At 36.4% G+C, this 27399-nt stretch overlaps 1 protein-coding gene across 4 annotated transcripts in view; it reads left to right on the plus strand.

The window, feature by feature from the left end:
• The window catches only part of usp2b (ubiquitin specific peptidase 2b), a 58274-nt gene extending 45622 nt beyond the window's left edge, over positions 1 to 12652 (plus strand). For 2 of the 4 annotated variants that reach the window (XM_051676983.1, XM_051676972.1), the window contains exons 3-13: positions 5744 to 5794; positions 6536 to 6659; positions 6799 to 6910; positions 7047 to 7157; positions 8082 to 8146; positions 8239 to 8342; positions 8427 to 8504; positions 9046 to 9124; positions 9929 to 10036; positions 10172 to 10292; positions 11345 to 12652. In XM_051676983.1, coding sequence (XP_051532943.1) covers positions 5744 to 5794; positions 6536 to 6659; positions 6799 to 6910; positions 7047 to 7157; positions 8082 to 8146; positions 8239 to 8342; positions 8427 to 8504; positions 9046 to 9124; positions 9929 to 10036; positions 10172 to 10292; positions 11345 to 11429 — 1038 coding nt within the window. In that variant the 3' untranslated portion in view covers positions 11430 to 12652. The remainder of the gene's footprint in view (positions 1 to 5743; positions 5795 to 6535; positions 6660 to 6798; positions 6911 to 7046; positions 7158 to 8081; positions 8147 to 8238; positions 8343 to 8426; positions 8505 to 9045; positions 9125 to 9928; positions 10037 to 10171; positions 10293 to 11344) is intronic. The other 2 variants (XM_051676985.1, XM_051676991.1) reach the window with 2 other exon arrangements.
• Positions 12653 to 27399: the final 14747 nt, after the last annotated feature.

A 27399-nucleotide genomic window follows, 5' to 3' on the forward strand; every position in this document is an offset into this window, starting at 1 on the left:
ATTTGAACGCTCCAGTTATAACAAACGAAGTTGTCTAGTTTACACAGTAAAGGTCTACATTGTATCTGTAGACATTTTCGTTGATTGTAGTGGGACCGTTTTAGTTTTGTCGCTTCGGTAGAAGTGTCTAATACAAATATGAAACAAGCGTTCGCAGCGAGCATTGTTACGTAACGCCAGTCATCGTTCGATTGCGCCGCTGGCTTTACATTGAACGACTGACGCCATCTACCTGCGCACTGTTCTCAGCTGTTGCGTTCTCAGGGAACGATTGACCTATAAGCGGTGTTACTTTGATCATAAATGAAAGTGGGCAGTGTTATTGAGTCATATGTGATGTAGTTACCTAATAACAACTAGAAGCATATCAGTCGACCACCTCTGTGCTTTGTGTACATTGGCTGATATGTCTAAAATTTCACCATTTGGGGGCCATATTTTGTACATAAATGCATATTGTTAGGATGACTACATCCTGGATGACTATTCTTCTGCTTCTGGTTAATACTGAACTACACAGTAATACTCAGATGCCCATTAATGCTTCACTAGAATGCATCCTATACAGATGAATAAAAGCTAGCTGCCCACAACATACAAATGAAAATTATGTTTAAAAGCTGATTTACAGTAATATTAACTGAGCCAGTTAGACATGTTCTTGATAAGGGGCATAGCATTCATTATTGCAGTGGTGATGAGCACATGTACCACTGTTTGTTATGCAACAATTAGTGTAGCATTCTGTAATGTTCAGGAACAAATGGACTTCTAAGTAATCAGCACATATTTCTGGCGGAATGTGCCTTATCGGCGTATCCAGCGATGATGTTCCAAGAATGCCAAAGGACTTTTTCTTCACATGCATGTGACCTTGATGAGTACTTTTACACTCTTGTCTCTATCATGGCTATCTGGATTGTCAATCATTTTTTAAGATAACAACTTAATGAACTGCCATGGCTTATCATTTATGCATACTCTCATACTTTTCAGGTGTCTAAGTTATTTAAAATGTGTCCTATAGTTCAGAAAAGTAGATGTACTGAAACATAGGATAATTTTCAGGCCTTTTCACATTTTGTCCAGGATTGTAGAACAGTAGACTTTCTAAAGTAAGGGACAAATTTCAAATAATTTCGTATAGAGATACGTAAATGCACATAATGTCATAAAAAAAAAAAAAAATAGCTCACCCAAAAATGAAAATTTTGTCATCATTTATTCACCCTCATTTCAATTCTAACCTATATGACTTTCTTTCATTCATGGAACAAAACAGAAGATGTTAGGTAGAGTGGTCATCTCTTTTCCATACAATGCAAGTGAATGGTGACTGAACATTCTGCCTAACATCTCCTTTTGTGTTCCACGGAATAAAGTCATACAGGACTGGGATGATATGAGGTTGAGTAAATGATGTCCCTTAAACATTAAGTTAAGGTAATAAAACCTTGAGTGATATGTGCATGTAATCAGTCTTTTGGCGACAGAGTACACTGGTTCTTGCTAGTGACAGTCATGGCTTCTAGAAACACGTGTTCCACAAACTTCCACAAACTCAGGACACGGTGTTCGTTCACACTTTCATTCAGCCTGTGCCACCCAATTAGCTCACGGCCACTCCAAAGATCTTTGATTGTTCATGTTGTCCAATTGCTTTTGAGGCAGCGCTCCTTATGTTTGCCATACCCAGTCCATGCAGGCTGCTGTCATACCATTCTGGTTTGTTTAGAAGCTGGGTAAAAAGCATGACGGCAGTGGCAGCAGAGTGAGGCCTTGGACCATCTGTTCCCTCTCTCTCATCTTCTTTGTGGAAGAAACATCACATCAGATGTTTCTCATCTTCCATGGGCAAGATTAAATAAAGAAAGAATAGCAAATTCCCAGGGTAATTTACAACTTAAACAAGTTTGAGCCTGACTTATCCTAATGCAGCTGTCTTCAGGGGTGATGATGTAAGGTGTTTGATTAGTGGAGCCCATTACTCTCTGACATAGGATTTTGGAAGTGGTAATTGAAGTGTACTTTGACCTGTCACTTACATAAAACTGTGGTACTGTGGTAGTACCATGTTACTAGAGTTATGGTATCATATGATAATAAAACCGTGGTTCTTTGAAATACCATTGTACTGAATAATTATCATATTCATGTCCCATTGTATGGACACTGTAAAAAGTGGAACTAGGAATGGGTAAAATATAGATTTTCTGATGCATTGCAGTCTTCATTTGAACGATCTCAATATAAATTCTTAAATCCCATGATCGAACTTTTATTCTATGCTCAACTCTCTACAATGTGAGCAAATCACTCACATATGAGACCAAATTTTGCACCATGCGATTAAAAATGTCTGTGATAGCCACTGGCTGGTAAATGTTCAGAATTCACTCATCAGTGATTTAGTAGTATATTGGGAGAGAAGTTCTGCATCCTTTCACTGCATGTAGATAGTAAAAGTTTGGTTTGACTCAATCCTTGTAATTTGTCCAAAAACAAGATCCACACAATCCATTTGTTATTGAAGAATGTCTCTTTTAATATTCTTTGTTATTTACAGTCAATTTAGAAAAAAAAAAAAACATAACGTGAAAATTTAATTCTAATCACGAATAGCACAGATGAGGTAAAGAAGCAATATGAGTCCTCTCTCATTAATATGCGCTCATTTATAGACACTCTTTACAGAACTGCTTGTTTTCTTAAAGAGACAGTACCGATATTTAGCACATGTTCTACAAATCAATATAAATACTTGTAAATGGAATAAATTATGCATTAAACAATAAACATGTAACAAAAGATAATATGTGCTATATTATATCATATGTATTGATGGAATACATGTATCTGTACATTTTGAAAAAGCTTAAATGTGAGCAAAATGATGAAAAACAAATAAAATTTTCACCAAAAATATTTTTGTAATGTACCTGGTTAGATGGTCCCTTGTATAATAAACTGCATTACCTTGGAGAGGATTTCTTTCATATGTAAGCAAAATAGACATTTTAACTGAAATATATCCATATTTACATTTATGCATTTAGCAGACACTTTTATCCAAAGCGACTTACAGTGCACTTATTACAGGGACAATCCCCCTGGAGCAACCTGGAGTTAAGTGCCTTGTTGAAGGACACAATGGTGGTGACTGTGGAGATCGAACCGGCAACATTCTGCTTACCTGTTTTTTGCTTTAGCCCACTACGCCACCTCCACTCCATATGAATCGATATGTAATTGAATCGAAAACTTTTGAATCAGAATCGAATCGAATCGGGAAATCTGTATCAATACCTAGCCCTAGTGGTAACCTGCAATTGTTACCTTAAGGAGCTTTTTCTACCTGATCTAAACCTTAAAATTAGTTTTGATGGTGTAATCTGAAGTATTCAGGTTTATTTATTGATGTTAAATAAAATTTTGGAGTTGAATCAAACCAGATAATTTAGACGATAACACATGAAGCACATTTTTAGGTTACCAAACAAAGCATTATTTTACAGCTGAGTGCTCCAAGGTACTACAAAGAATACCATGTTATTACTATTGTACATGTCCAAAACAACATGGGATTGCCATGGTACATGTCCAGCAAATTATCAAAACACTAAAAATAAAACATGGTATTAGCATGGTTATTTGGATATTGTACCATGTTAATATGGTACCAATATCATGTAATTAATACCATGGTAATAATACTTTTTTATTAGTGGTCTTTGGTTTAAATGGTGCTTAAAAGATCCATACCAATTTACCTGCAATGGATGCTAAGAAAATGATTCACCTCTTAAGCCTGTACGATTTTGGCCACGATTCTGCCGTCTGAGACAAATTTCAGGAATCCTAAATTATTTCTGTCGTCGTAGGGCAATATCGGCAGTCTTACAACGTTCAGTGTGACATGTTCACTGATGGCCAATTAATAGCCTTTGCAATGATCTTTAGCCTCCGACGAAGTTCGGGCAGTGTCAGAAAATTTGCATCGCAGTCGTATAGTGTGACTGCTATTTCCACAATGAATATTTGCTTGTAGTAGCTAATTATTACTGTAGGCTACCTCCCCCACTGGCGTTCATTCTCAACATCTGTAATGCATTTGTGATCAGGCTGTTTTATTATGGGTCTATTTGACAAAATCCATCTTTCTTTTTATATGTTAGCCTATGCTCATGATGGAGTGGTATTGGAGCAATGGAAATGCTGCTGACTTTTCACTTCTATTCTGCAACGCTCCCATAACGTGAGTCACGTTCACTGATCGGGACGATTGGGACTGCAGTCAGCTACAATGTATATTGTGCAGTCTGACGTAATGTTGCACAGTGTGCCGTGGTGATATCAATGCATTCATATCGTACAGTCTGACAAGCAACAATCCTAAAGGACTGTAAATATCCTACAGTGTATAGCGGACTTTATTGTATTAAAATTTAAACGGTTTTGGAAAGTACTCCCCCCATGTGAATGTACTGCACATATAGATTGTGAGCAGGAACCATTGCATCAGTAGTGGCATCACAGTACAATCCCACACCATTTGGTACTGTCAACACACTGTACAGCTCACACTGTTCAACCAGCTCACAGACTGATTCATTCATAGACAGCATACATATTCTGCCACCTGCTCCCTTCTTCTTTTTAACAAAATATTCGCTTTTGACATATTTTAATTTCATCTAACATCCACCAGCAGCCTAAATGTTTGAAACTCAAGCATATACACTAAAGTTTAAGATACATGTATATCAAACACTCACAGTTCAAAAACACCCTTCTGTGTGGATGTCAGCAACAGCTCGTCTAAACTTGGTTGCATTCTGTAGAGCATCACTGACACCATTGTAACAGGATCACATCATAGTTACCACTGCAATCAGTGAATGACGCACAAGAACTTGTGGCGTGAACCTCAGCACTGCTATTCCAGGCTTTGACACCATCACCTCAACGGCATAACAGTTATTCTGTGAGCGTGCGAGTTTCATGCGTGAGATTCATTCTGAGTAGCCTCTGACGCATTGTTCATGTGCTCTAGAGTGCTCTGTGTTATGTCATGGTCAACAAGCTGAGCACTCGTGTCAAGAATACCAAGTGCATGTGAAACCATCAACATTCCTCGCCAAGCTGTCAGAATTTTCTCTTGTGTTAGATGTTTTTATATCACTGCTGTTGTTTTGTTTATATTGAAAAACTGATGAGAGCTTGATGGTTTAATCCCTAGTTTAATAAATTGCTTACAGTTTTTGTTTTTGTTGTGGCGTAGCAGATGGACATTGTTTGTTTGCGTGAAATGTTCAGCAGCAGGGGTCTCTGTCTAAATCGGCCAGCATGCCATGTGACGCCTAAAGAAAGAGCTTCAGTTAGCTCAACCTCATCTTTCCAAAATGTAACATCAAACACTCAAAAGCACATGATGGACATTAAACAGCACAGGCATGTATGCTGTTATGTAACTATATGTGATTAGGATCACATCTATTTTGTAACTTTGGATTTTTGTGTCATGCATGGAATGAAAATACCTCTTACATCACTAGTAACTCCCTTCTTAAACATGCACAAGCTTTTACTGCACTGTCAATATCTGAACCAAACAAAACATGCAGCCTGAGTGAGTCAAATGCTTCAGTCATATTCAAATCTAGTTCTTTTGGTATCAGATTATCTATAGCAAAGTATTCACAATTATCCTACTAACCTGTTTTTCTCTTTTTCTCTCTCACAGAACTCAAAGAATGCTCAGGGTCTGGTGGGCCTCAAAAATCTAGGAAATACTGTAAGTACTGTATTTCTCAGCAATGCATGAAACGGTCACATTAAAGGGATAGTTCACTCAAAATTGAAAATTCTCTCATCATTTACGCACCCTCACATCATCCCAGATGTGTATGACTTTCAGTCTTCTGCTGAACACAAATTAAGATTTTTTGAATAATATCTCAGCTCTGTAGGTCCGTACAATGCAAGTGAATGGTGACCAGACCTTTGAAGCTTAAAAAATCACATAAAGGCAGCATAAAAGTAATCCATATGACTCCAGTGGTTTAATATGTGTCTTCTGAAGCAATTACTTTGGGTGAGAAACAGATCGATATTTAAGTCCTTTTTTACTATAAATCTTACTTACATTCTGAAAGTGAAAGTTGAGATTTATAGTAAAAAAAGGATTGAAATATTTATCTGTTTCTCACCCATACCTATCATATCGCTTCTAAATATATGGATTTAACCACTGGAGTCGTATGGATTACTTTTATGCTTCCTTTATTTGATTTTTGTAACTTGAAACATCTGGTCACCATTCACTTGCATTGTATGGACCTACAGAGCTGAAATATTCTTCTAAAAATCTTTGTGTTCAGCAGAAGAAAGAAAGCCATCTGCGATGGCATGAGGGTGAGTAAATGATAAGAGAATTTTCATTTTTGGGTGAGCTATCTGTTCAAACACTTCTATCAGAGGAACAATGACTAGAAGTCACAAACACTCATTCTTCCCTTTCCATGTGTCTCTGCAGTGTTTCATGAACTCCATTCTGCAGTGTCTGAGCAACACTCATGACCTGAGGGACTACTGTCTGCGTAACACGCACCGCACTGACCTCAACAACAACTGCAGGGCCAAAGCTGCACTGATGGAGGGTAAGAGACAAGGACATATATCAGTTCATATTTGTTAACATCAGTAAGAGCATTCATTTTAGCTGTGAAGACATGCACATTAGACTTCATATCCTTTGTCTTATTCATTTGTCTTTATAAATGTGTTTTTCTGCCTCAGAGTTTGCCAAGCTCACTCAGACTCTGTGGACATCAGCTAGCAGTGAAGCCATCAGCCCTTCTGACTTTAAAATGCAGATCCAGAAATATGCTCCTCGATTTGTGGGCTACAAGTAAGATACTTAACTGCTACAGTAATGTAACCCAGTTAGCCACTGAAAAAATGTGTATGTATAACCTCTACCTCTGCCTCATATACTTTCTGCTCTCCATCTGTCCCTGTTAATTCTCTCTCATTCTGTCCTATAGTCAGCAGGATGCTCAGGAGTTCTTGCGGTTTCTGCTGGATGGACTCCATAACGAAGTAAACAGAGTGACAGTGAAATCCAGAGCGCCCATAGAGGACTTCGATCACCTCTCGTAAGTACACACACCGTCTTAAAAGATACAGACGTAGCTCTGGGCTGAACTTCGAGGCGGTCGACCGGGTTGTTTTTTTTAAGTATACTCTGTTGACCTCGAGGGAATGCGAACACGTTCGACACATGCACACTATGACTGCTTTTTTATACTCTTTTAGGACAGTCAATGGCTGGTGCATGCGTGTCGAGAAACAATTTGAGCCACACGCAAATTTGCATCACACATACTGTGCACGGAGCGATCAGCAACCCAAAAAAACCAAAGTATAATTTGGGCTTTACCGTCTCTTTAATGACATCCACTGTATAAAGCTATCAAAAGCTCCTAGATCAAATCTGATTTTCCACAGGTCATGTTGTCTGGAGTAGAATGATTTAAAAACACTTTGAAGAACTTTAAAACCCATTGAAGAGACTGTAAGTCTATCCCTCACAGCCTCATTGTCATTCTCGTCAAAAATGAAAGATGGCACTGCTGTGAATAAGGTCTATTCTATTAAGTAAAATGTGAACTATGTAATTTTGGCGCCTTCAGTGGAACAAAGCGGAATTTAAATCTGTTTGTTTAAGCAGTCTGACTGGGCCAGACATAACAAAATTGGCTGAGCCAATGCCGTGAGTTTTGTGTTGGAAGCTTACTCTTTATCGAACAATAGAAGACGGGGGTACCAAACAATTCTGATTGGTGCTGCTAGCGGCACATAAATGACACATTTCACCTTTTATGCCATCTTTTGGCATAAAATCAGTCCGGATTGACCTCTAGGAATAAATTAAGTTTGAGCTGGAATATGATCTAATGTGATGTAGTGGTTGATATAACAGATGGGACACCTGTGGTATGTGTTTTAGTTGTTGTAACCTGAATGTAGTAGTGAGCAGTCTGTCTTGGGGTCTGAAATGAAATGTGTTTTATCTACAGGGACGACGAGAAAGGCATAAGAATGTGGAACAAGTACCTGGAGAGTGAGGACAGCAAAGTAGTTGGTGAGTTATCCATATATATTAACACTATCTTGAGTCTTGCTGTGTGTGTGTGTCCTGCTCTGGTTATAAAGAAGTAATGTGTTGTTCCACAGATCTGTTTGTTGGCCAGCTGAAAAGCTCATTGACGTGCAGCGAGTGTGGCTACTGCTCAACTGTGTTTGATCCTTTCTGGGATCTGTCTCTACCTATCGCTAAGGTAAGGTCTCATATGAACACTTATTCACGTGCAGTGTTTCTGTGTTGTTATGTGCGTGTTTCAACTGTTCTGTTGTTTCTTCAGACTTCAGGAGAAGTGAGTTTGATGGATTGCCTTCGTCTTTTCACCAAGGAGGATGTACTAGATGGGAATGAGAGACCAGTAAGTATAAATTCTCTGTGCGTGTCTTTGTATGAACAACAGGCCCCCAAAAGTATAATTATACTTAATTAAACACTTAAAAAAAAAGATGAATGTCTTTGCATTAGATAACAAAATATCAAACCAAGCATTTATTTTAAAGAAAGATAGCACAAGCACACTTTTTGTTCAGAATGAAAGCATTTGGACCTTTCTTTCTACATGTCCATAGTTAATGTGATGAACTACACCTGTGGTTACTCTGCTAGGACACCTGTGTGAACCTGAGGGGGAACTAACTTCATACATCTAGTAAAAATGGAAGAACCATTGGTTAAAAGTAATAGCAAAAATGGCTTAGAAAAGTTTAGTATCTTGTGTTTGCAGATAACACTTTGTTTCATAAAATAAAATTTTAAGTGTGGTTTTAGTGTCCACATGCTTTTTTGGGGCTATTCTATTTTTGTATACATTTTTAAATGTTTCATAAATGTTTATATGTTTTTATATGTATATATATTTATGTATGAACATATCCTGACCACCTCTCTTTTTTAAACAGACATGCCACAGATGTAAAACCAGACGCAAATGCACGAAAAAATTCACAATTCAAAAATGTCCCAAAATCCTGGTGCTTCGTATCCTTTTTAAACAAATATGACACCCAAATGTCCACAGAGAACTGCATTTTTATATTAAAATTAAAATGATTTAAATACTGTACACAACAATTAAAGGAATGTTCCGGGTTCAATACAAGTTAAGCTCAGTTGATAGCATTTGTGGCATAATGTTGATTACCATGAAAATGTATTTGGACTTTTCTCTCCATTTCTTAAAAAAAAAAGAAAAAAGAAAAAATCGTGGTTCCAGTGAGGCACTTACAATGGAAGTAAATGGGGCATATCCGTAAACATTAAAATACTAACAGTTTCAATTGTATAGCCACAAGATGTAAACAATAATTGTGTTAACATGATTTTAGTGTGATAAAATCACTTAGTAACCTTTTCTGTGTAAAGTTATAGCCAATTTTACAACTTCATTGCCATGATGATGTAATGTCAACAAACCCTAAATTGACTGTAGAAATTATGATTTAAACAACTTCACAGCTCAAATAAGACACGAGTTTTAACAGAAGTAATGTAAGCGCTTTTCTAAAATTACAAGCTTCACATTTCTGTCTTAAAACTCTCCATAAATTGGCCCCATTCACTTCCATTGTAAGTGCCTCACTGTAGCCTCCATTTCTGCTTTTGTTTTTAAAGAAAAAGAGGGAAAAGTCATAATTAATCAACATTACGCCACAAATGCTGTCGATTGAGCTTAACTTGTATTAAACACGGAATATTCCTTTAATTTGATGAATTGAATAAAATGTTGAGGAACATACTGTATGAGTTTTTGTCGGTTCGCCCTTGAATCTGTGACCCTCTCAGATCTGAAGCGTTTCTCTGAGTGTCGAGTCAAAACCAGCAAACTCTCCACCTTTGTGAACTTCCCCCTCAAAGAGCTGGACCTCAGGGAATTTGCATCTGATAACAGCAGTAAGTCCTGCATCATCATTTATTACATCTGTTTTCTGTGCTGTCGTTTACACTATGCAGCAGTTTGAATCTGGCACAAGGGTAATTTGTTTAACTGTTCTTTTCCCCCTCTCTTTAACTGTTCCTTCCCCACAGTAAACGCAGTCTATAATCTGTATGCCGTGTCGAATCACACTGGTACATCTTTGGGTGGCCATTATACAGCGTACTGCCGCAATCCCTCTACAGGAGAGTGGTACACCTACAATGACTCCAGGTACATAGAAATAACACTAATTACAGAAGTGTCTAAAAATGTATTAAACGTGTGTGTTACAATAATAAAAAAAATGCTTTAAAATTACATTAGCAAATATAAGATCATGTACACATCCCTTAAATTGGAATGTACAGTGGCCCCAAAAAGTATGTGGACGCTTAAATTAAGCTTAAATGTCCAAATACATTTTTGGGCTATTGTAGTTTTTAGGGCTGTCAAATTCAAATTCAAAATTCGAATATTCATCGAATTTAAAATAAAAATGCACATTTGAATGCTAAAATGTGCACTTACATTTTGCATGTGTGTGCCAAGCATTGATGATAATGATCACATTCTTGGGTAAAACAGACACAGGGCAAACAAATTTAGAGATGTGTTTAGAAGGTTGAATTTCCTCTTAAACTGACACAGCGTCTAATAAATCACAGCGCTTCTGCACAAAATGCTGAAAAAACAGCAAGACGCAGATCAAAGGTCAAAGACATCTAGCTAACGTGTTCAGAGTGAACGGCCCCTTGGGTGGAGGTCTGTGGCCGTTGGATCTTGCTTTCTTATCAGCATCTCGCTGTATATGCATACAACTGTATTTAATGAAAAACACGGTGGTACCGCTGGTATTATGAAGCTTGAGTCCATGGTAATACTATGGCACCGGTATGGGCTACTGTGCAACAAAAAGTTTACATAGAACCGGTATTTGAATTGAAGGGGGTTGGAATGGTTCCGGACCCTCCAGAAGAGTTAAGGGACCCCCCATTAGGTAGACGTAGGAGACAATGTTGATTTAAATATCAGATATATTGCAGCTACCTTTTCACCTACCTGAAATAATGTCTTTAAAATTCGAATTTAATTTAAATTTTGTTTATATTTAAGTGCAAAATTCGAATTTAGTTTCTGAGCCCTGTTGACAGCCCTAGTAGATTTACAGTATCATGGGCTATAATGTATTTTATTACATACGATGTTAATGCTGAGCTATTGTCCAGGTCAGCTCATTTGCAATTAATTTCTGCAGAATTCTCATTTCTCTCTCTCGCTGTCAGGGTGAGCCCCATGTCGTCCAGCCAGGTGCGCAGCAGTGATGCATATGTGCTTTTCTATGAATCTGCGACCTCATCACGCCTGTGAACAGGCCTGCCTGAAGGCTACACCTGACAAAGCCTTGCATAAAAGAAACTCTTCTGTTGCTTCCGAATTGAATAAATCTTGGTCTGGGTCTACACGCTTGCTCAGATCCTGGGACTAAATTCCAGCGGAGGACCATGGGACATTATCCCAAGCCTATGAACCAAGGACAGGAACTGAATTATGGTCAAGGCCTGCATATGAAGCCTGGGATGAGAGTTCAGTCCAAGACCAGATTGAGCTTCAGTGTAAGGGCTTCTCCATCCATCATTCCCTTTGAAAGAGGCTGCTGCTCTGGGAACTGGTTTAATGAACTGAAACTGAAGGACATGAACACTACCTCTCTTGAATGAGCAGGACTGTGTGTGTGTGCGTGTGTGTGTGTGTGTGTGTGTGTGTGTGTGTGTGAGTCACCAGACTGATATTGTTAGACTCAATGCATTGTGCAGCTGGATCTCTCCGGCTATACAAGCAGTCAACATTACAACGCAAACAACTCCCATCACTTATTTAAGTTATTTACATGAGTTTAATGTTTTACTTAATTTAAAACTAAATTCTACTCATTTAAATGTGAGGTCATCTAACTGAGGGACCATAAACTGTAGGTCAACAGTGTAAATGATGCTTGGATGGTTCAACTGATTGTTTACTATTTCAAACAGATGATATGCTTTGGCGATTTGCAGGATAATATGCACATTGGAAGGGCTCTGCATGGATTTGCCCCTTCTAAACCCTCACCATTACAGAGAAGATTGTATGTTTTTTCCACCTGATGGCCAGGCGTTGTAAAACTGAAAACAAACTATGGAAGTCCATCTCAAAAGAGTATTCCCCTCTTTGGACTTTTGCTGACGCACTCATTTTCCTCTAGGGACAATAAAGGATTTGAAAGAGGCCTTAATATGTTTTGTTCTCCTTCTGTCAGGGACAACATGGTTTTTATTTGGGTATGAGTTTTCATGGAACATGAAGCCACCAGGATTGTGTGTGTGTTATTTCTTTATTTATGAAGTGAGTGTTGTGAATAAAGCTTATTGTCGTGCTTGAACCAATGTTTTTTTTACAGAGAGATTTTAAGAGTGTTAATTTTGTGTCTGAAATGTGACTAGTGTACTGCATATCAAGTACCTTTGGCTTTTTGAAAGTCAGATACATAAATATAAATAAAAACAAATAGCTACATGAAAAATGGTGAATTGTCTGCATTACTAAATAAAAAAATGTGTATGTACATGGGAAACCTGGAAATATCAGGGAAAATTGTGTTTTCCATGGCTGGAAAGTAATTCGTCAAATTAATGAAAACATAAAAAATCACTGATATTTCTATAGTGAATATACATAGTTTCTAGATACATTTCACCCTATAAAAGGATTTTTTTATATCCTTACCCAGTAAATCATAAAAAGTAATGCGACAAGCATGGAAAAATTATTGGTATGAGAACCTTAAAGTAATCTTTATTTAAAAGAAATCTTTTATCTTTAAATAAAATCTTTAATCTAATTCCAATGTACCTGAAAAATGAAAACACAGTAAGGGGAGACTTGCTTCAAATGTGCCAGTGTTGCCCCCTTAATCTAGAAAATGGGGTGTAATTATGGTTTATATGATATATTTAAGAAATATGATTCATGTGCAGCAAAATTAGACTTTGGAATAGGATTTTACATTATTATTCTTTTTTTGAATAAACTCATTTTTCATATATTTTTATTTAAAAATTAAACTTCACTGTTCCCCAATGGTTAAATTTACCACTTGACATAACTTGGCTTAGTCATTGGGTTTGGGGTGGGAAAGTTGTGGTACTGGGCTGCCTCTTAATTTTCTTCTCCACTGTACACATTTTTAACACCTGAACACCTGTTTGTGTGTCACTTTGATCTGCAAAATTGACCCGATCCATGAAGTCATTGTGTGCAATGTTTAAAGGTTGATTTCAAGGTCATTTGATCTAACATTGAATAACTTTTAATATGTTGCATATTTATGTAGTTAATGAGAATCCCTGCAATAAATTTTTTTTTTTCATTATTTTATTTTTTGAGACAGAATACTTATCTATCATTTTCAGGTGATTTAATTGAAAGTTTTTCAATAACTGCCCAATAAGTGAAAGGATAGTTATGCCAAATGTGGTTGAGGTTAACAGGAAATGGTTAAAGGGATAGTTCACCAAAAAGTGAAAATTCTCATCATTTACTCACCCACATGCCATCCCAGATGTGTATAACTTTTTTTTTTTGTAATTAACATTTTTTATTGATTCAAAGAAAAAACACAACAGAGAAAAACAACATATACACAGTGAATCAACATTTAACTTTTAACCTTCATTAATATCCCTCCCCAAACACCAACCCCACCCTAGCCCAAAGAACACCCCTGTGGTCACATAAAATAATACACACACACAAACAATAAAATAAAAAATAAATAAATAAAAAATAAAATATATAATAAACATGCATAATTAAACAAAACGTCTCCCTCCTCATCCCTTCCCCTAGAGTCCCCCAAAATCGCCAAATACCTACCCCATTTCCTGAAAAATATGTCCTCCAGCCCCAGCCTTCCATCTATCATCTTCTCAAAAGCCGCCACCCTCCCCATCTCCTCACACCACTCCAGAAATGATGGCACTCCGTCTGACTTCCATCCCCTTATAATAATTTGTCTGCCAATCATCACGCCAGTCAGAACCCAATTTTTTATATATTTGTCCCCCGAATTTATAACTTCCCCATTGCCCAAAATACAAAGTCTGGGGCACAGTAAAATTTGAGTGCCCAGAATGTCACGCAAATAATTCTGAACCTTTAACCAAAATTCTTGGATCTTAACACATCCCCAAAAAACATGGGTTGTCTAATCAGAAAAATGAGGGGAAAAAAGTAAATTTTTTGTTGTTGTGATTTTTCAGCAGTTTCTTAGGCTGAGAGTCTCAGAATCTATCATAATCTATATAATTTAAAAATGAGAAAAGTTTTATTTACAGTTGTTCCAAACACTTGACCCTGGAGTCGTATGGATTACTTTTATGTTTTCTGTATGTGATTTTTGGAGCTTCATACGTCTGGTCACCATTCACTTGCATTTATGGACCTATGGAACTATCCCTTTAAGCCTTTTCTGAAGTTTTTTATTTTTTGTAACAATGTAACAGGTATGGAATATTCCACATACACATGTATTTCTCATATGTAGAATTACACAAAACGTTCAATGTGTACCTGGTGTGCCTGTCTGTGTATGTGTGTCTCTGCCCCTTTAATTTTCTGCCTGCAATTGTGTGCTCATCAATAATTTCCTGTCTTAGCTCCTCCTCTTCCCTTTCGGCTTTGTTGTTGTATAGGAGAGGTCGGTTTATACTAGGCTCCAATTAATCTAATTTAATCTTTGCTTTAAAAATAATTTTTATATGTATTGTTCCTTTAATTCATATGAATTTCATACTATTTTCCCCATATTTTTTTAAATTATTTTCTTGTTTTGACTTTTGACTCAGCTATATTTCGTTTTCTGTCTCTTCACTATACTTGAAACACATGCTCAGTACATTACACATCATGATTATTTTACAGAAAGTTACAAAGGGCGATTGGCTTTATTTAATTTTCATCAGATTACAGTTCACCGCTGTTCTTTTAAATCCAGTGTTAAAAGAGTGGTAAGCCATGAATCAAACCAACCAGCTCTGGGGTGAATCAACACTACAAACTTTGTTTGTAGACAAAAAAGTGTTGGAAAATCAGGCCAAAAGACAAAGGTACAAGACTATGTATTTACTGTCTTTCATGAGGGCACGAACTACAATCCCATGAAGCATTGCCAATGATGTAATCAAATTTAAAGTGTTGGTAATATATAAAACTATTGATTTTAGGTTGTTGATTATGAAGTATAGAAACAATATATGCAACTTTTATTGCAAAATATTCTATGTTCAAATATATATATATATATATATATATATATATATATATATATATGTATATATATGTGTGTGTGTGTGTGTGTGTGTGTGTTATATATAAATGTGTAGTTTGAGGGTGTAGGGAGAAGAACTGGATTGCATTCATTCACAGTATGTCCTGGGTTTCTGATTGGTGGATCTTTCTCTGCTGTATCATGGGTAATGTAGTTATTCACTAGGAATTCCGCTATCAAACACGATTTTTAAACAATGAAGCTGAAACAATGCAGACAGATGGCCTCAACGGAAGCATATACCATCGATAAACAACCTCAGAGCTCATGGTCGTCTGTCTTTAAAAGTTTTAAGCTATTGTTGAAAATCAATTCATCTATGGAAAAAAATTAAGGAGATTTTTACTTCTGGAACCAGACTGTTACGCTCTATGCACCCCCGTCTGCTGTTGCTATATAAACAGATAGTCCCGCTCCCAACTCACACCATTGGTTGAGTCAATGTTGTGTCTGTATGGAAAAACAGGAATTTTTATAGCACCACAGAGACACAGTGTTTACTTTAAATTGTCTCTGCATATTAAGCTGGGATACTGTAGGAGGAGAACGTTTTTAAACACTGAAAAAGTTACACATTTCATCTTTATTCTGAGTTTAGTAATAAATAGACATACGGTGGGGAAGATGTAAGCAGCAGTGTATATATGCTTACTCTAGTGTCATGATTGGCCGGATTGATGAACATGCCCCTCAATATTTAGATTAGTGGTCAACCGAAATGGGTTTTACTACGGCCAATTTTTAAACTATTAAGAACTCCACCAATCCTGAAAATGTGATCACATTCTGGCTGTCTTATAATTAAAATTTATAAAAGACTTCCTGAAATATAATTGGCACATTAGTGTAATATCTGTCTCATTTGCCTTAGCTTAGCCTAGCAAGACTTAAACGTAAATAAGTGCCACATCTAACCACAGTCTTCCCTACTGAAAAAAAAAATAAAAATAAAAAAAAAACAAGACACAAAATGTCCCATCCGTTTTTATTTTGAAAGCAGTATGAGTCCCAAATCCAGTAATATTTCTTGGACATTGCCCAATCATTTCCATGAGCTATACCAATGTACTGCCACTAGAGGGAGATGGGGTGCCAGTTCTAATGCTGGTCACCACCTTCCCTCCCCACAATGACCTCTGAGCAAAGAATCTCATGCCTTATGTCACTGAGCTTATTAGTGCCACAGTTTATTAGTGTGTGTGTGTGTGTGTGCGCGCGCTTGTGTATATAAGCATCTTGAGGCAGATGGAGAAGCTATCAGTGGAGCAGCGATTAACACATGCTTATTGAGATTAACACAGAAAGGAGGACCTCAAATTTATGTGTTTGTGCAAGTGTAAAGTACATCTAATGTGTGTATATCTTACTCTGCTGTAACGTCCTTAGACTGCTAGTACCTTTGGGAATGTGTATGCTCTTAGAGGTTTTGCAGATTGGTTTTCCAGGCTGAGACAACTGATCTGTTTGAGAAGAACCCGATTTGTGAGAAGGAGAGAATTATCTCACTTCCACTGGCTGCCTGTGCCACTGGTAACTCAACTCTCCTCTCTGCGGTATAGTAACAAACTGCTCTTTTTCAGCTGCCCCTCCCTTAATCTGTACATACTACATACACTCCTATCCAGATAGCAAAATAGGTTTGGGTCGAATCTAGAGATTAAAGATTATAATCTCTAACCTTGACACCATCAAAGACTAAAGCTTTCTGTCTGTATACAGCAATAAGAGGGTTGTGTAAGGACTTCTAGATTTAACATCATACATGTTTTTATAAACCATAACTGTCTAGGTATTATATACGGTGACCTCAAAAAGTATTTGGACACTCAAGCCACACTTAAAAATGAATGAATGTCATTGCATTAGGTAACAAAATATCAAACCACATAACATTTATTTTTTAAAGATGGCATTAGCAAAGTAAGAAAAGCATTTAAAAAAAAATACCTTTGTTAGGTTTTATTGTAAATTATATCACAATACGATAGAAGCGGGATCCTGACACAAAATAAATAAAAGAGGTAATTCTGTCAATATATCTAAAAATTCAGACTTTATTTTTCGCTACTGAAATATATAAAGTTGCAATTGCGTGATTACATGAAACTTTAAAGGTGCACTCATTCATTTTAAACTCTTAAAGACATGAATTGTAATTTTGCAATATATGTATAAAATCATGACCGTTCACATTATAATGAAGACTCCAGTCATATCAGTAACCTTATAAAAGCTGTTTTATTCTACATAGAGAGGGTCCACACATGGGGGCTGCCATGTTAGAATCACAAGACCAGCCGAATACTACTCGCTTAATCTCAGTAACTGTCCTGTTATTTGACACTTTCACTAACTGATTAAAGTAATCATGTCTGACTGTGAATACTATATTTCTACAATGGCATCTTTAACTGAAAACTATTGATTTTAAATGAGGCTGCATCCACGCCACTCAGTGTCAGTGTAAGTGTAAGATGACACAAAGACAAAAGTTACTGACTGCACCTTTAAAGTCGATTTAATTGCTTGAAACTTTAAAATCAATACATAGTCGAAATTGTGATTTTTTTATATATATATATTTATTTTACATATCACAATTGCAAATGTGACTTTATATCTCGCTATTTCTACTTCATAACACACATTTTTTTATTTTTAATCTCACACTTGCGACTTTGTCACACAATTGCAACTTATATCTCCCTATAGTGAGGAATAAATTCCAAATTGTGAGATATAAAGTCAAAATTACCTTTTTTATATGGTGTTACTAAGGCACCATACAATACTGCCCTAAACACCAACACTGTAACAGAAACATGGCTTCAAAGTTTTTGTATCGTCTGTCCAAATGTAGATTATAAAAATGTCACATTATGTTTTTTTCTGAATCTAAGTATAGTTGAGATATAAACCTGCCTGTCACAGGATAGGTCATAGACTAAGAACTACATTTTGACAAAATATGTAGGCCTAGTTACTGTGATTTTTATTTGCACAATTATGGAAAAAAGTATTTCTAACAAACACTTTCTGGTGTTATATTTAGTGAAATATGTCTATTGTTAATGTGGTGAACTAAAATTGGCAAAAAAGTGAACTCGGTCCTGAGAAAATTTCTAGCATAATTTGTTTGTAGATCCTAATTCAATACAATTCATAAAATGAATGTGACTTCAGTGATACTTTCACAAAAACAATTGGTTTGTAGGTAAGACAGTGATAAAATTTTTTGTTATTTAATGCAACGGCATTCATAAATTTTTAGAGTGGCTTAAGCGTCCAAAGACTTTTTTTAGGGTCCTTATTTTTACAGTACACAGTGAAATACACTGATGCCAAAATCAGCAATTCAGGGCTAATCTGTCTCTCTGTCTTCCTCTTTGCATTCAGAGGTCATTCACAGCATGCGGGATTAAACTGGTGAGTGTTTATAAAGCAGTTGCTGGGGGAAGGGATAAATATTTGATGTGCTGTCATGTTTGGATGGTGATAGAGATAGAGAAAGGAGCGACTGCTCGCTCTTTAACCTGCTGTTGGACTGAACACCCTAATCATGTATATTTCTGTTTTCTCTGCACTGTTTCTGTCATTCCATTGTAGCATAACAAATAAACCCAATTGTTACATACACATTTACTTTTCCAGTGTGGCTGTTCGTGTAATGTTCCCCCAGGATACAAACTCACTGTTGCTGATATAGACATATCATACAGTTATTATATATGCGATTGCAGACCACCTCAAAATCACCATGACCACACAAGTGTTCGTGCCACACATGACATGTCATAAAAAATGGCAACAATACCACAAACATAGAGACAAAATGTACATCTTTTGTTTTTTAATAATAATAATAATTATCCATTATACAGTGCATCCGGAAAGTATTCACAGCGCTTCACTTTTTCCACATTTTGTTATGTTACAGCCTTATTCCAAAATGGATTAAATTCATTATTTTCCTCAAAATTCTACAAACAATACCCCATAATGACAACGTGAAAGAAGTTTGTTTGAAATCTTTGCAAATCTATTAAAAATAAAAAATGAAAAAACATCACATGTACATAAGTATTCACAGACTTTGCCATGACACTCAAAATTGAGCTCAGGTGCATCCTGTTTCCACTGATCATCCTTGAGATGTTTTTACAACTTGATTGGAGTCCACCTGTGGTAAATTCAGTTGATTGGACATGATTTGGAAAGGCACACACCTGTCTATATAAGGTCCCACAGTTAACAGTGCATGTCAGAGCACAAACCAAGCCATGAAGTCCAAGGAATTGTCTGTAGACCTCCAAGACAGGATTGTATCGAGGCACAGATCTGGGGAAGGGTACAGAAAAATTTCTGCAGCATTGAAGGTCCCAATGAGCACAGTGGCCTCCATCATCCGTAAATGGAAGAAGTTTGGAACCACCAGGACTCTTCCTAGAGCTGGCCACCCGGCCAAACTGAGCGATCGGGGGAGAAGGGCCTTAGTCAGGGAGGTGACCAAGAACCCGATGGTCACTCTGACAGAGCTCCAGCGTTTCTCTGTGGAGAGAGGAGAACCTTCCAGAAGAACAACCATCTCTGCAGCACTCCACCAATCAGGCCTGTATGGTAGAGTGGCCAGACGGAAGCCACTCCTCAGTAAAAGGCACATGACAGCCCGCCTGGAGTTTGCCAAAAGGCACTTGAAGGACTCTCAGACCATGAGAAACAAAATTCTCTGGTCTGATGAAACAAAGATTGAACTCTTTGGCCTGAATGGCAAGCGTAGTGTCTGGAGGAAACCAGGCACCGCTCATCACCTGGCCAATACCATCCCTTCAGTGAAGCATGGTGGTGGCAGCATCATGCTTTGGGGATGTTTTTCAGCAGCAGGAACATGGAGACTAGTCAGGATCGAGGGAAAGACGAATGCAGCAATGTACAGAGACATCCTTGATGAAAACCTGCTCCAGAGCGCTCTGGACCTCAGACTGGGGCGAAGGTTCATCTTCCAACAGGACAACGACCCTAAGCACAGCCAAGATAACAAAGGAGTGGCTCCGGGACAACTCTGTGAATGTCCTTGAGTGGCCCAGCCAGAGCCCAGACTTGAACCCGATTGAACATCTCTGGAGAGATCTGAAAATGGCTGTACACTAACGCTCTCCATCCAGACGGAGCTTGAGAGGTCCTACAAAGAAGAATGGGAGAAACTGCCCAAAAATAGGTGTGCCAAGCTTATAACATCATACTCAAAAAGACTTGAGGCTGTAATTGGTGCCAAAGGTGCTTCAACAAAGTATTGAGCAAAGGCTGTGAATACTTATGTACATGTGATTTTTTTTTTTTTTTTTTTTTTTTTTTTTTTTTTAATAAATTTGCAAAGATTTCAAACAAACTTCTTTCACGTTGTCATTATGGGGTATTGTTTGTAGAATTTTGAGGAAAATAATGAATTTAATCCATTTTGGAATAAGGCTGTAACATAACAAAATGTGGAAAAAGTGAAGCGCTGTGAATACTTTCCGGATGCACTGTATTTTATATGTATCTTAATTATATAGTGGCCAAAAAAGACACAATTTTAAGACACACTTATAAGATACAAAATTTCAAACCAATTTCAAAACATTTCACAAATTTGTTTTATTTATAAAAAAAAATATAAAACAATATGGTTGCCACTTGTTACTTGGCTTGCGTTTCCAACTAACTTTTGGGGCAACTGAATTAAAACCATTGAGACAGAGCTACATTGCCATAAAGGTGAAAAAACTATAAAAACATTGATCAGGCTATGAATAAATACAGTAAAGCTAGCCACCCAGTTTACCAGTGTATATTCCTCCACCTAGAAAGAGTGAGATGGTATCAGTTTGATTACATTAACAGTATGAATTTATAGGTCAAAGGCTGACACTGCAATATAGTTTGATTAGATGTATTTTATTGTTGTTTGTATAACATCTGGCTTGTCAGTTTGCCACCTGCTGGGTGTAATTTGGTCTTAGATATTATTCAGTCATATAATATAACATGGTCATTTAAATAGTAACAATTATGCACCACTAGGATATTTCTAAGAGTATTTATCAAATATTAGATAAGAACATATCACATGTGCATGCGGAACATGTGCAATATTAACTTCACATATCTTGAAATGAGAATCACAAATCTCTCAAATAAAATCTTTCTAATCTCCATTACTGAATTTAAGTGAAATTGTTTCGCACATTTGCCAATTTCATAACTACCTGTTTGCATTTAGGAAGTGCACATACATATTAATAAGAAATGTGAGTGTGTGTGTGTTTGTTTTTGTGCATGCATGTATATCTAACTAGAATTTCTTTGTGTAGGAGCATGTTAGATTCAATCACGTACCCAGAGCTGCTACTCCAGCAATGGATCCCACAGCTACACCTGCAATCTGTTAGACCTTGCTGTTCTTGCTGTTCACCGACAGAGCTTCTGGGCTGATTCTGTGTAGTGAACAGCTCTGTGAATGTGGTGGAAGTTGAAAGAGGAGTTTTGTCTGTGGAGTCAAACTCAGTGCCCACAGACATTGCAGGGGTGTCAGTGGAGACCATGATAGTGGTGCTGGAGTCCAGGATGATAGGGCTAGTGGGGTCCATGGCAGCAGTTGCATCAGCACAAAACAACACTGATAATAGTAAGAAACAATCAAGAGGTTTTGGTTTTATTAGCTTTTTCTTCACAGATATAATCTATTCTATCAGCTGACTGTGCTATTTATTAAATGTCTCTCTTAATGATTTGCACTTGTATTGAGATGACTATTTCTGCACGTGTAAGAAATTCAGCAGCAATATTTACCCCTGGAATTGATTTTCAGGGACATTTTTTGCATTTATGAGGGCATTATTTGTTTGTTTTTTTCAACATACAACACAGCAAGTCGTCCATTTAGATCAAATATATTAATTTCATTAAAAGATAGGGTACAATGGGTCTAAATAAACTGTCCAATAAGTGAAAGGTTAGTATTTGGGGTAAAAAGCCCCCTGTTGCAGGGGCTAAAGCCCCCCCATATAACATTGTTTTTCTTATGTGGGGTGAGGATTTGATATGAAAAATGTTCAAAGTGGGCTCACATTGACTGATTCAATCACAATGGAGCTTAATTTGTTAATAGAATACTTGATATTTTATGAAATGCCAACTGTGATTGAAATCAACAGGAAATCGTGCACCCTTTTCTGAAGTAGTTATTATGAGTAAGCATTATCTTAATTTGTTACTCAAAAAGGCATCTTGCTGTCTCAAAAATATTTGTCTAAGTTGGCAAGGTTTGCCTTATAACTATTGTCCCTTTATTTACACGATATCACTGTAACCCCCCTTAAGCTGTACCTTTAGCCCTGTCGTACCCTAGTACTAGATGAATAAATATATCCAGTGTTATGTAAGAGATAAATAATAGAGCATTTTTACCCCTTTGCCATTGTTGTCACTTTGGGAGGCATTTCCCCCCCTAAAAACCATACCTGAACACATCAGGATCATGAATGTTGGGATGTTTTCAAGCATTGCTTTGAAATTAATGGACAAACACCAACACACAGAGAGCCCTGGGATAGTCAATCAATCAATGAGTTAATCAAACATCAAAAAGTGACGTTTAAACATCTATTTTCAGACAAAAGATATGAAAAAAATCTTATAAAACAATCTTTCACAAACAAATTTTACAGTAATTAAAAAGAGAACACATTTAGCACTCATAAGGTTTTAAATAACTTAAAAATTATTAAAATATATTTATATATAAAAATATAGTATATATATATATATATAACTTACAAAACAGAAGTAAATGCATATAAATTGCAAATGGAAAATGTTTGATTCAAAAATGCATTACTGACCTGTTCAGACTGGCTGGATATCTTGGCACTTTGACTAGTCTCTCTCTCCACTTTTCTGCCTGTTTTATATTTTTTATCAGAATCAGAATCAGAATCAGAATGAGCTTTATTGCCAGATTATGCTTACACATACATGGATTTTTTTCTTGGTGACAGAAGCTTCCAGTGCACAAACAATTCAACAACAAGCCATAGATAATAATAATAAAAAAAATTTAATACAAATAAAAAGTGAATAGAAAATATAAGTATATATAGAAATACACAATAAGACAATATATACAGATATATATATACATATATATATATATATATATATATATATATATATATATATATATATATATATATATATATGTATGTACAAATACAAATCTGTTATATACAGATGCAAGGGAATGTATATAAATATAAATAGACTAAACTGTGTATTGCACATTAGTTATTGCTCAATGGGGCAGTTTGAACTGTTCATGAGATGGACACCCTGAGGGAAAAAACTGTTCTTGTGCCTGACGGTTCTGGTGCTCAGAGCTCTGCAGCGTCGGCCAGAAGGCAACAGTTCAAAAAGGTAGTGGGCAGGGTGAGTGGGGTCCAGAGTGATTTTTGTGCTGGATAAGATGACTATGGCAATTTTATGAGGGTAATGTTATAAAAAGCCTTTGTCTCCATGGTTTTATTGCTTGTGACTTATCAGTGTGTGGATATTAACAGGTCATTATTAAACTAAACTAATTACTTACAAATCAGGCACAAAAGTTATGTTAAATCTATGGACATGTGCACTTAGTTTGAACACTGTTAATTAAGTCTCTATCATTACAATTAAGCCTACAACAAGTTGGCATCTTTATATTTGCAAGCTGTGACCAAACACAGTCAAAAGCTGAGTAAAGGACCTGTCTGCTTGATCTGAAGTTTGTCAGTGATTCATCAGAACATCTTTTAGACTACAGACTTGTTAACGTGTCTTTGTACTGCACAGTTAAGAAATAAATGATTAAGTGCTAATGAATGCTGTGTGCAGTTTACCCTGAGAGGGCACAGTCTGAAAATCTTGCGATTCATGTTTTGAGGTATTTTTTGTAATGTATATTTCATCAGATTCTGCAAAAACACATGGTCAATTTCTGCAAACAGATTGAACTACAAATTAAGTTGCTACGTAAGTTTATGTAAAGGAATTATTTTGGATGAATCTGTTCAACATGTTTAGAGGAATTCAGTTGCTTTTGCTTCTTTTATTTTCTCAACAAAAAAAAAGTGGGTACTATTCCATCATATGTATCAACATCAGCTTCAAAAACAAACTGTACATGTACTGTTACAGTATGACAAATTTTGTTACTAGATGCTAATAGGACCTAATAAAAATGAGGGGAGTTATCTGAAACTTATTTTCATTTTGGGTGAAAGAGTTGGTGTAACCAAGAGTATGGTGTTGAAACAGAAAATTAAGCAAAATAACCTTAAATTGTATATATACTCTAAATATACTGTATACCAGACATAGTCAGTGTGTGTGGCCGTGGTGAACTTATACAGCTGCAGGTGAAATTAATATGGAAAGATGACCTACAGAATAAAGGCTGACTTTGATATTACCAGATTTTATTAATGTTTGTAAATATCTGATGTGTTGATAAGAAGAAAATCTCAGTAAATCTCACTTTTTTATTCTTTATTTGCATTCTTCGTGCATATCACTACCTACTGGTCGGAGCTGATCAAAGGGGGAGATTAGGCATGTAACGATTCAGAAATTTCACGATCCGATACAATTATTTATCACGATGATGTCAGTGCAAATAAAATGACATGTTTGATGTACTGTAGCACCAGAACATGACATTGTTGTTTGGCAAATTCGACTAGCTGTAACGCTACAATGTACAGTACTTGCCGTTTGCCATCGGTCTTCAAGCTCTCAACTCGCCTATGTAGACTAGTTGCTCTGTTTTCCTGTGAGCGCTCAGCACTGCCTCTCCAAGGAGGAGGCCGTTTCGCAGCTTGCAGTGTTGCATTGCTTGGTTTTAATCGCACTTATGTATTTATATATGTATCATACGATTCATATGATATCAAATCGAGAGCATCGTTACGTACGATACAATATGTTACAGTACGATATTTTTTTAAACCCTAGTGGAGATTTATAGTAAAAAAGGACTTAAATATAGATCTGTTTCATTTCACTTCTGAAGACATGGATTAAACCACTGGAGTCATGTGGATAACTTTTATTTGGCCTTTATGTCATTTTTGGAGCTTCAAAGGTCTGGTCACCATACACTTGCATTGTGAGGACCTACAGAGCTGTGTGCAGAGAAAGTCATATGCATCTGGAATGACATGAGGGTGAGTAAATGGTGAGAGAATTACATTTTTAGGTTAACTATCCCTTTAACTATCCTTTTGTCAGGAAAAAGTATTTGCATTTCTTTTGTAGAGTTTCTTTAGTTTACTGTGTGTTTTTTAATCCACCATATACATTATGAAATATTGAGTTATATGATCTGAGAACAGGTGCTTTTAGAGTTAATGATTCATAATATCATAGTGGTAATATTGTAATTTTGATCAAATAAAAAGATTTACACACCAATTACGGTCCACGCTCACATACCAGAATAAACATAAATCAAAACCATTAAGTGAGATAAAACTTCAAGTCTTGGTCTATTTGGAGATGACAGTGTGTCAGTATACCTGGGGTGAGAATGTTTCATTATTGGTTTCTAATTTTCTAACAATGGCTTCAAGCCTGTGGAGATCTTGTTGTGCCCAGATCATTTAAGTTACAATATGATACTGTAGTTTACAAGGGCTGGTTCAGTTTATAATGGTTGCTGGGTTAGGAAAACTGTGGACCAGTGACGTGAAAAGGTGCAACAAAGAGTGTGTGTAATTGGTCCCAGGGAGAGGTAACTATATCCTGGAGACTAGAGGGCTGAAGTCAAACTGATCCCAGATCAGTTTGGTAAACTCCCTCCTCTCTCTTGCTTACTAGATCAGCATGAATGAGCAACTAAGAAGTGGGGGTTGGTGGGATAGATGGATTAGGATTGTGAACTGTGTAGGCCTAACTGTTTGGGAACAAAGGCTCTGCTGTGTGTGGCCTCAGCATGTTGTAAACTCTTCTACCAATGAAAATCATACAGTCCATGATCCTAAATCCACTCTGCATGCTTCATATAAATAAATATATAGACCACATACATGCACATAAATCCACAAGCTTCATAAAAGCTAAAAGTTTATTAATCCAAGCTATCAGCATGACATTTAAAAGGTCAACAATGTGATATGTTATGTCTATTTTATAATCAATTTCCAAGTACAGGATTGCTGTGCATACACTATTTTAAAAGCTTAAATATGCACACAAAAAATAGAAAACGAATAAGAAAAATAAATAAATAAATAAATAATTGTCAGTAATGCCAATAAAGATAACTGCAACAGTGAAAATCAACTGAAAAGCAAAGCTTATAGGATGATATTATGGCAAAAACTTTATAAAAAAGTGTAAATATGAATAAATAATGATTTAAAATAAAATACTGTAAAAAGATTAGAGATGTACAGCATTTAGAAACATAACTGGATGCCATTGCATTAGATAACAAAATGTCAAACCAAGTGGCATTGCATTTAATGAAAGATACTTCTGTTTACAGATCGCTGAATAGAATAGGTTTTCAATGATCCAATAGCTTCAAAGAACGATACCTTGAAACAAGGCACTCCAACTCAACAACAGAATTTCTGAAATATCTAGCAATTATTTTAAACTAATTTAAAGGGGGACGTTTTTCTCATCATTCACTCACCCTCATGCCATCCCAGATGTGTATGACTTTCTTTCTTCTGCTGAACACAAATGAAGATTTTTAGAAGAATATCTCAGCTCTGTAGGTCCATACAATGCAAGTGAATTGTGACCAAAATTTTAAAGCTCAAAGCATATAAAAGCAGCATAAAAGTAATCCATATGACTCCAGAAGTTTAATCCATATCTTCTGAAGTGATAAGTATGTGTGAGAAACAGATCAATACTTAAGTCATTTTTTTACTACCAATCTCCATTTTC

The sequence above is a fragment of the Myxocyprinus asiaticus genome, chromosome 3, assembly GCF_019703515.2.
Source record: "Myxocyprinus asiaticus isolate MX2 ecotype Aquarium Trade chromosome 3, UBuf_Myxa_2, whole genome shotgun sequence".
In the NCBI taxonomy this organism is placed as follows: domain Eukaryota; kingdom Metazoa; phylum Chordata; class Actinopteri; order Cypriniformes; family Catostomidae; genus Myxocyprinus; species Myxocyprinus asiaticus.